Source organism: Uloborus diversus, chromosome 9 (genome assembly GCF_026930045.1).
Source record: "Uloborus diversus isolate 005 chromosome 9, Udiv.v.3.1, whole genome shotgun sequence".
NCBI classification, from domain to species: Eukaryota; Metazoa; Arthropoda; class Arachnida; order Araneae; family Uloboridae; genus Uloborus; species Uloborus diversus.
The window spans coordinates 136,931,883-136,941,482 of NC_072739.1; the positions used below are offsets into that span (position 1 = coordinate 136,931,883).

Consider the following 9,600-nt stretch of genomic DNA (forward strand, 5'->3'; position numbering starts at 1 on the left):
ACATTAGCGCCTACGGGGAAATTCAAAGCAATTCCGAACTGTGAGGCGAATTTGCTTCAAACAAACTTTGTAGGAAAAAGCTTTTGATAAAAAAACTTGTATATAAGATATCTTTTTGATTTGAACAATTTTCCGTTCAATTTTGAACAGTTCAAATCCCTTAACATTAGCGCCTACGGGGAAACTGAAAGTCAATGTAGATTCCGTACTTGAAAGCGGATTTACTTCAAACAAACTTTGTTGGAAATAGCTCTTGACGACCTACTCCCGACTCCGACTCCGAGAATTTAGGGGGACCTACACTGACTCAGACTCCTGTTCCCGACAATTAATCGGACTCCGACTCCCCGACTTTGACTCTGACTTCGTAGCTTTGGCAAACATTTATACACGGAGGACAAATGACTGACTCCGATTCTTGGATATTCGACTCCGACTCTTTTATCCCAAAATGAGATTGACTCCGACTCCGACTCCGCTGCTGTGGTTTTAACTGTGAAATAATTATTGTTGATATGATTTGTTTTTATTTTCACACTAAAGTTTTAATTTAGGTATTTAGTTTTCGGTGAATAAACTCGAAAAATATGCGCAGACGATTTTTTTTTTTTTTTTTTTGACAATGAAAATTATTTCTTTAAGTTGACATTTTATTGTTTTTTTTTTTATTTTGGTAAGTGCATTAATTCGTTTAAAAAATTATTTTCGGCAACAGGGGAAAAAGAAACGATTTTTTTTTATATGATGTATTTATTTTAATGAACTTATTATTATTTTTTCGTTTTGAAAGCTGTTAAAAAATTTTTTTAATGGAAAGAAGTGTATTAGCTGCTTTGTTTAAAAGGTGCTGCTATTTTATTTGTTCGTTTTTTTGAAGAAAAGTAAGGAATATTTTATTCCTAGAAATCAGCTTAAAATATTAAAAAAAATATGTTTGAAAAAATTTGCGATTTTAGCTATTTTTGAGAATATTGATCAGGTACTAGAAAGTAGTATGGGTATACGGGAAAGTAGGCTCGTCTAGTTCTAGACGGAACTTCTTGTTTCTACATAGCAAGAGAATGAGTTTAATATGCTACAAAAAAAAAAAAAAAAAAATGATGAAGATTATAGTAGTGGGTACTCCGGAGATATGAATTATTTAATTTAACAATTGAAGAGCATAAAAACTGACTTTAGATAGAGTGGCAACACCCAACTATTCACAGAATACTTTCTGTTGTTTACACTGAAAGAGAAAAGTATTTGCTTGAAATTTATACCAAATTCAGCTTAATTGGTTGAAAAATAAAGAAATTAGAGAGATTTTCTAAATTCATGCCAAAATGGCGACTCCAAAAAATGATCAAAAATCAGATTAAAAAAAAAAAATTCCGTGTAATTTTCAATAAAAAAATATTTAAAAAATAACTTGAGCTCATCTCATAAATATCTATTTGTAAAAAAATAATGGGCAAAATGGGAGATATTACGGCACGGCATTAAGCAATTTGACGTGAAATGACCCCTTTGTAGAAAGCCAAAAAAAAAAAAATGATTTATTTTAGCATTTTCTTAATTTCCATAACTTTCTTGTGGTTTATGGTAATTTTTCCAGAATATGCTTTCTTCCCTGGTCATGAATAATTTTTAAATGTTTTTTGCCAATGGAAACATTAATTGGTTTAAACTACCAATGAATTAAAAACCTTCAGCTTCACCAATTTTCAAATATTTATACACTCCAGCCATCAGTTTTGTAACCAGGAATCATATTTGTTGTTACCCCTTTTACAGTGAATCTCTGTGATGTATTTGACGATTCTATCAATGTGGTATTTTGTTGAGGAGTTTGTGTGGCATGGGGTCCATGTTTAGTTAGAAAGCAAGTCATTTCCAGGGATATGGCATATTTTCAAACTAAATAGAGGGTTCAATGTTTAATATTTTGCATAATTAGTTGGAAGAGATGTCTTATTTTCAGGTTTAAAGGTGTGTCCTCATCAGTTGAACTAGTAAAGGAAAATAATCTTAATTTGGTAAAAAAAAAGAAAAGAAAAATGGAAATGACTGTGATGTTTTTTTATTTAATTTATTTGGAAACTTATTTTAGGTTCTTACAACAAGTGTATATTTTTTAAAATGTTTTGTTTCTTGAATCACACTTAATCATTGGCATTTTTTTTTTTTTGGAAAACGGTTTTTGATCTTTTCAAGGTTTTTTTTTTTTTAAATTTTTAACTGAAAAGTTTTTATATCCTTAAAATCACCGGACCTCCGACCTGGAAATATAAAAAAAAGAAAAAAATTTGTCTTATGTCCTTACAAATATCCCCATATGCATAATATGCCTGCGGCCCAGTCCACACACAATGATATCCACACTGCAGTTTTGTCCTTGTCATGGACACATCAGTCGGGCACAGTCCGTAACCAAGTTGGAGGCAGATGTTCCCTTATTGAAGCTGTGATACCCAGTAAACTGGTAGACTCCATTCCTTAAAATTTTGTTTCTGCCCGTCTTTAAAACACTTGAATTTTTTGAAGAAAATTTCAAATTCTTAAACATTTTAGTAAAAATCCTGTTAAAATTTATGTGAGAAAGGTTTCAATCGCCTGACTTGCTCTGTTTCTTTTGCTCAGATCCCAAATGAAGAAATGTTGTGAACTCATACGTTCGGACAGTGGAGATGATCAAAAAGGAGTGATCTGTTCTGTTGGGTCAGTGGAATCCTGCTACCTCATGCAGACTGCTCCCTGTGTCCGGTCATACAAAGATCCTGATTATGCTCCTTTGTTGGTGCTTACACAGTACCTGAATCAGTTGGAAGTAGGTGTTGAGTGGTTACTCTTTAGTTTTACCAACGTCTCCTTGGTATTAAATGCTTATTGCATTCGTGTCAAAAAGTGAACTGCCTATATTTGGTAATAATACATAAAACAGAGCCATTCATCGATGGTGTTGTTATGGCGATCGACCCAAGCAATTAAATTTAAATTGTTAATTGGTTAATTTCTAAATTTAAATTTAGAAATTAACCAATTGTTAATATTCTGCTGTTAATTTTTAGAAACTTCGATTAGTGGAAGTAGATATGCAAAATTTTGAAGCGGTGTTGAAAACAAGCATTTTACACTAGTAAAAAAAATAGAACAAGAAAAAATATTTCTCTTGTACAACATATTACTAAAAAAATTTTGAAGGGAAAATTGATAAATTAAAAGAGGGGAGGGGGTTGAAATGAGGGGGGTACCGTATGACGTAGAACTTAATTGCAAAGATTGCAAAATTTTTACTTGTCATTAATAACAGTTAAGAATATTCATCTCTAAAATCTATTTTCCTTATTTTTAAGATCTCCATATCAATTTGTGAAATTTCCATAGCCCCCCCCCCCCCCCATGAATTAACTTCCTGGCTATGCCACTGATTGGACTCCTCCGAAATGAAGTCCTGGCTACGCCACTGATAGTACACTATAACACTATGATATGTAGTTACATTTTTGAACAAAATTTAACTCTCTTTGTTTACTGAACAGAGAGGAAAAATGGAAAATATTTATAGTACTCCATGTACTCTGTGAAGAACTATTAAAAAGTAGTTTAATAAAAAATTGAATGAACTTCTGGAGCATACAGTGATTTCACCCAAAGAAACTTGAATTAATTTCTGCCAGGTAAAACTGACTCAGTTAAAAAAAATCACTTATTTTTTACTGATAGAGCTTTAAAATGTGTTTTTGGATTTTTGACATTCTACTGTATACATAAGTGTCTTATTTACATGTACCACCTGTATCAGTCTTTATGCTTGCATGTGATAACCATTTTTCACTCACTTCCAGCATTAAAATATGCTTTGAATTTTTTGTTGAAAAGTACATTTCTTATTTCTAGGGCCCTATGTGGAGACAAATTCGAGGCCTTGGACTGGCTTACACTTATAATTTGTTCACTGATCCCGATTCCGGATTGATATATTTTGTCTTGTTCAAGTCAACTCATTTATTGAAAGCATACAAGGAGTCAATAAACATTATTGTAAGTTTGCATTTCAGAGCAGAAATGTTATTTTCTCCCATGTAATTAAGGAGGGCTCTTCGTCCTACTCTCTTTTTTGCACTTTTCAATGTGCTGTCCCTGCTCCTTAAAAGTTGAAATAAGTTGCCACCAAAAGAAAATCTGTTTTCCCAAAAAGTAAAAATTCATGTAAGTCTGGCATTGAAATATTACTTCCTTATTTTACTCATGTTAACTAGAATGACATGGGGGTAAGAATATTAATTAATAAATAAATATATAAATAGAATAAAATTGAATTGAAAAAACTGAATTCAAGATTCGAAAATTTGTATTTGCTCTATATCCCTCATGAAAAATTAAAATTTTGTTGTTGCAAATTATTTGTTTTTCCAATTGATGAATTTGATTTGAATAAAATAAATAATAATAAATTAATAAAAGCATCTTTTTTATTACAAAACTCTTTATCCTTTTATCAAGAAGTATTATGCCCCAGTTTTGATCAACTAGCATTGGCAAAAAATAAATAAATAAATAAATAAAAGATTGTTGAATTATTTTAATCTTTTAAACTCAGGCTAGAACAAGATTTGTTCAAGAAACAATTTGTCCTAAAAATTCTTTTCAACTTCTCTACTCCTGCTAATTGTTAGCCTACAGAACTATCTAGTTCTGTGAATTTTTACCTTAAATATTCTAAAACGTTCTATATATTGCTCAATTCATTTGCCTAGATGTGACATTTTTGCATATATATTTGTATCTTATTTTCAGAACTTTAAATTTTGGTTTTTAAGTTTGATATATTTAGCTGGGGTAAGGAACCATTATGGTATTATAATAAAAGTTATCAGCTTTCTAAAAAAATGTTTTGTTCTAAATAAATAACTACTTGTACCTGTTGGTGACTGTGCAGTCATACCTGCAAAATGTGCAAGTCATTGTTTATTAAATACAAAGACAAAATGTGTCTTTATTCTTAGGATAAATGTGTCTGTTACAAATGCAGACACCACAGACACAATATTTTGGTTTAGTTTAAGCTTTTTCCAGGGTTCTTACGGGTCATGGAAATCCTGGAAAGTCATGGAAAAAAAATAAGCAAATTTCAGACCTGGAAAAGTCATGGAAAATTGAATTTTTCATTCAAAGTCATGGAGATTTATTTCAAGTCATGGAAAAATGTCCTGGACAAAGAGAAAGTAACAGTAACTAAAAGACCGTTAGAAATCTTAAGTGATTTAATAGTATAGCACATAAAAGTTATTAAAAGTCGAAAATTGAACGATCCAAAAATCAAATCTGAATTTTGAAATCTCATTGCATCCACTTCTATCGCAACCACTCGCCGTTTTTAGTGATGTGATTTTACTGCTTGTGCATCACTATCTTTGAATTAACTATTATTTTCAACACTTCTTATGTTTTATATTCTGTAGTAGCAAACTTGCAAGTTCTTGGTTTGGCCACGCCCACTTTAAAAACGCTATTCAATTGCATCCGAGTTGGTTTCCATCACTCGTAATAACTTTATTATAAAATTTATCAGAGTTTATCATAATTTGTTGAAAGTTTTAGAAAATAAAGATTTTTAGTCAGGTGATAAAATACAGAAAAAGGGGAATTCTAAAACTCTAAAGCAGTAGTGCCCAACATACGGCATGCAAAACTAATCCATGCAGCCTACTGCTACGTTCAATGTCGGGAATCACACATTACATGTTGAAATTTCTGATCTTGTTAATTTATATGTACTTGAAAATGTGCAAATAAACAAAACAAGTACTTCTGAATCAGAAGATTTATTCACTACTGAATGGTTTTTTTATATAATTACCTGGATTAGAAACATAAAAAAATAAACTATGTGGCTTTACTTTAAAGAACTAAAATACTGTCAAGTTATGTCTATGATTAAATGCATTGTTGACACTAAAAAGCAACTTTTGAAGCAAATTTATTGAAACTAAGTGATGACTCATTTACCTTTTTCCCATTGGTTATCATTCTGCTTGTTTATAAAAAAAAGTATTCGACATTTAAGCATCATTATATTCCATTTACTGTGATTTTACTTTACTTGACTTTTATGATAAAGATAAAAAAGAATAGTTTAGTTTTTTAAGTGTACACTGCTATTTTTTCCCATTATGAGTAAGCGCTTCAATGAAGTAGTGGCATTCATGTAGAAGTTTTTGCTTATACCCATTTCTAAAGAATGGCGAGTTAGATACTAAATAGTGCTATTCCTGTTAGATATTAAATAATGCTGTAACAAGGTCATGAAAATTTTTATTGAAGTCATGAAAAAGTCTTGGAAAAGTCATGGAATTTTTTCATCCAAATAGAGTATGAACCCTGTTTTTCAAATGTAATAATTGAAAAGTGTCCATAAAATGGGCCCATCATATTTCTGTTTTTCTTATAGGAATCCCACCTGGATGGTTCATGCAAGTGGGAAACTGAGCTCTTAGAATCTGGAACCAGCAGTTTGATTTTTGAAGTCATTGAGAAAATCAAGACAGTAGCTGATGTTGCCGAAGAATCGCTGAAAGCGTATTATTGTGATATAGATATGAATTATACTCAAGAACTGTTAGAAAAGATATCCCAAGTGACTACATCCGACATGGAGCGAGTGGGGAGTAAATATTTGAAACCACTCTTTGATCCGAAAGTCTCTAGGTGTGCGGTGTGCTGCCATCCTAACAAACAAAATGAAATAGTGGAAGGTTTTCAAAAGTGAGTATGATTTTCCAAACTTTAGTTTCATGGATAACTTTTCAATTTTTTGGGAAGTTAGCCTTCAAGTGAGTAAAATAATGAGAGAAATATTAGTTTCAGTTTTTGCAGTTATCTCTACCACTTAAATTTTCGAAGTTAGGTCATCCCTTTAAAAAGATTTAAGCAATTAAAAAAATTCAACACAATGCATTTAGGCTGGTGAAAGAAAAAGGAAAGTAATTTTTAAAATCTTTAAAAAAAAAAAAAAATAAATAAAAAAAAACATGATTATTGTGTGTGTGCATATAATCTCCTGTAGTTGCAATGGATGAACTTTTGTGTTCTGTTTGCTAAAAAGGTATTTTTGCAGTTGTGTCTGAAAAGAAGTTCCCACACCTTCTTATTCCAAGTTTAGTGTACTAAATTTATAGTACTATATCCTGTAGCTACTAAGAAGTAGAATTTGAAAAATAATAGTGTTTGTCATTATAAAATGGATAATAAAATAAAATGTACTAGTTTTAGAAAAACATTATTTAAAATTATATGTGAATTAGCAAAAAGAAAAAGGAAAGTAATTTTTAAAATCTTTAAAAAAAATAAATTCTGCAGTTTCTGGACTGCACTGCAGATAAAAGAAGACCAGTTAGAGATGCAAAAAACCCAAATTTTGAGCAATAGAAAAAATACTGGAACTTTGAGGATGATTGGGAATTTTGAGATTCTGCAAACTAGCTCTTTATACATTTTGATATTGTTCCTACAAGATGATTATTTAAAGTTTTATGTCATTTCGAAAATCTCTTGTATACTCTTAGTAAAAATCTGTTGCTTTGGTAAAATAGAACAAAAGCTAAATAAAAACTTTTTTTTGGCTTTTGAGGCTTTTTTTTTTTTTTTGGCATTAAAACATAATTAGAGTTTGCTGTTTTATGAGCAAAAAAAAGTACTTAGACAATGCGATTGTTCATGTATTGTTATGAATGTTAAGAGAAATATTGGTGACAGGATTTTGTATTTCTGTCCCAGTTATGTTCAACATTCTATTTCCTTTAAAAAATTGATGCGGAATAATTTATTTTTTCATTCACAAAGGATAGAAAATATGTTTAGAACTAACACTTGCGAAAAGAGTTCTTGCAGATTAAGGGACGTGCTGTGCATGCTAATGTTTATAAGTTTCTTAGCAATTGTTGTTTTAGGACTTGTTCGCCACAAAGTTCAAGTATTTTTGACATCATTCCCTTATTTTGCTCCTCGAATATCTGGTGTATCAAATTTTATTTTACAGGATAAAGTTATGGGAAAGCTGATTTTTTTAAACTTAGTCATTGTCATTGATTTACTACTGTTTGCTAACTCATTCATGTCTGTGCACTATATCTCTATCATTGCTGTCACTGCTACTGTGCTGTGGGGCATTAGTTACTTTTACTTGCAGTGATTGATTTTATTAATACAGTTTAATTTAGGCTCTTGAATTGACTGATTTTTTTTCCATTTCAGGCTAAACAGAGAGCTGACTGTGGTGCCTTCTTTGGATGACAGCTTTATGTCTAAATATTAAATTGTATTTTGTCACATTTTATAATTTTGTTAATAAAATATTATTTTAAGCTTGCTTGGATAATATTAAATTACTAAACAAAAATATACTAGATACAGACCCACCAATCCTTCTGCATTTTGCAGAAGCTTTCTGCATTTTAACCCAATTTTCTGCCGTTCTGCAAAGAAATTCCAAAGTATTATGCATACAACAATGAGGATTATGTGAAAAAATCAGCTTCATCAAGGTTTGAAATTATGTTACCCAGGTCAGGGTTGTTACCAGACATTTTTATTCAGGGAATGTTATACCAAACGCATTCCTTGTGAAATCTACATGATTAATAAAATTTGATTTCATTGGTATATTCTATTGATTTTTGTTACAATTAGTTTATTTAAATGAGGGGATGCTGTTTTAGAGGTATTAGCATAAGCAAATGTAAAAGATGGCGCAACTATTAAATGAAAAAAAAAAAAATCTGATGGTGCATTATCCTTGTTAAATATTCCAAATGCCTTTTTAATAACTCAAAAGATGTGTGTGCTCTTGTATGCTCTTTCTAATATTGTTTTTAGCACTTTCAAATTCAAATAACTAGTATGTTTTTGTTAACTTCTGATATTCAAAATCTGAAGGAAAACGCTGTATTGTTGTGTGAGAAATGATGTTTTGCAACAACTACAATAAAAATAAATGCTGCAAATTGTTTATTTCTTCCATAATACTCTTTCAAAATGAAATTGAGTAAAAAGAATCGTGAAAAATAATATAATAATAAAGTAATTAATTTTTTCTCCCAAAAAGTACAATAAAAAGCATTTTTTGGAACACTATTGAAAAATTTTGGAGGGTATTTGAAACCTAAAAATTCGCCTATTAAATATGGCCGTGAACCAGTTAATAATACAAGATGAGTATTTTTTAAATGGCGACAAAACACGAGGAAAGTTTTTTTTCTTTGTGGGTGTGTATGATACATCCTGAGGGGTAGCATCGTCCTGGTCTGTAATCAATGCTTCTAGTAGTGAGGGTATATAAAGAAGTTCATTATTGTGCTCCCAAAATCCCAAACAGTGAATATCATGCATATTATTGTTGACTAATTCCCCCTGTCTAGCCATAGGCTAGACCAGGTCCAAGAACCCTCGAGAAAGCATACCAGGAGAGGACTAGAATAGATGTCCTCTCTATCAAGTCCTGAACAGTATAAAAGATGATCGGGAATCGCCTGCATTAGTTTTCATTTTGTACAAGTCTCAAATTTTCATGCATATTGTATACATACAAAAAACTGCTTTTCTTGTTATGTCACCATTTTA

The 9,600-nt window shown here is 30.9% G+C and overlaps 1 protein-coding gene across 1 annotated transcript in view; it reads left to right on the forward strand.

The window, feature by feature from the left end:
- The window catches only part of LOC129230628 (uncharacterized protein C05D11.1-like), a 58,332-nt gene extending 49,982 nt beyond the window's left edge, over positions 1–8,350 (forward strand). The window contains exons 19-22 of the mRNA XM_054865044.1: positions 2,623–2,809; positions 3,880–4,023; positions 6,434–6,747; positions 8,236–8,350. Coding sequence (XP_054721019.1) covers positions 2,623–2,809; positions 3,880–4,023; positions 6,434–6,747; positions 8,236–8,296 — 706 coding nt within the window. The 3' untranslated portion in view covers positions 8,297–8,350. The remainder of the gene's footprint in view (positions 1–2,622; positions 2,810–3,879; positions 4,024–6,433; positions 6,748–8,235) is intronic.
- Positions 8,351–9,600: the final 1,250 nt, after the last annotated feature.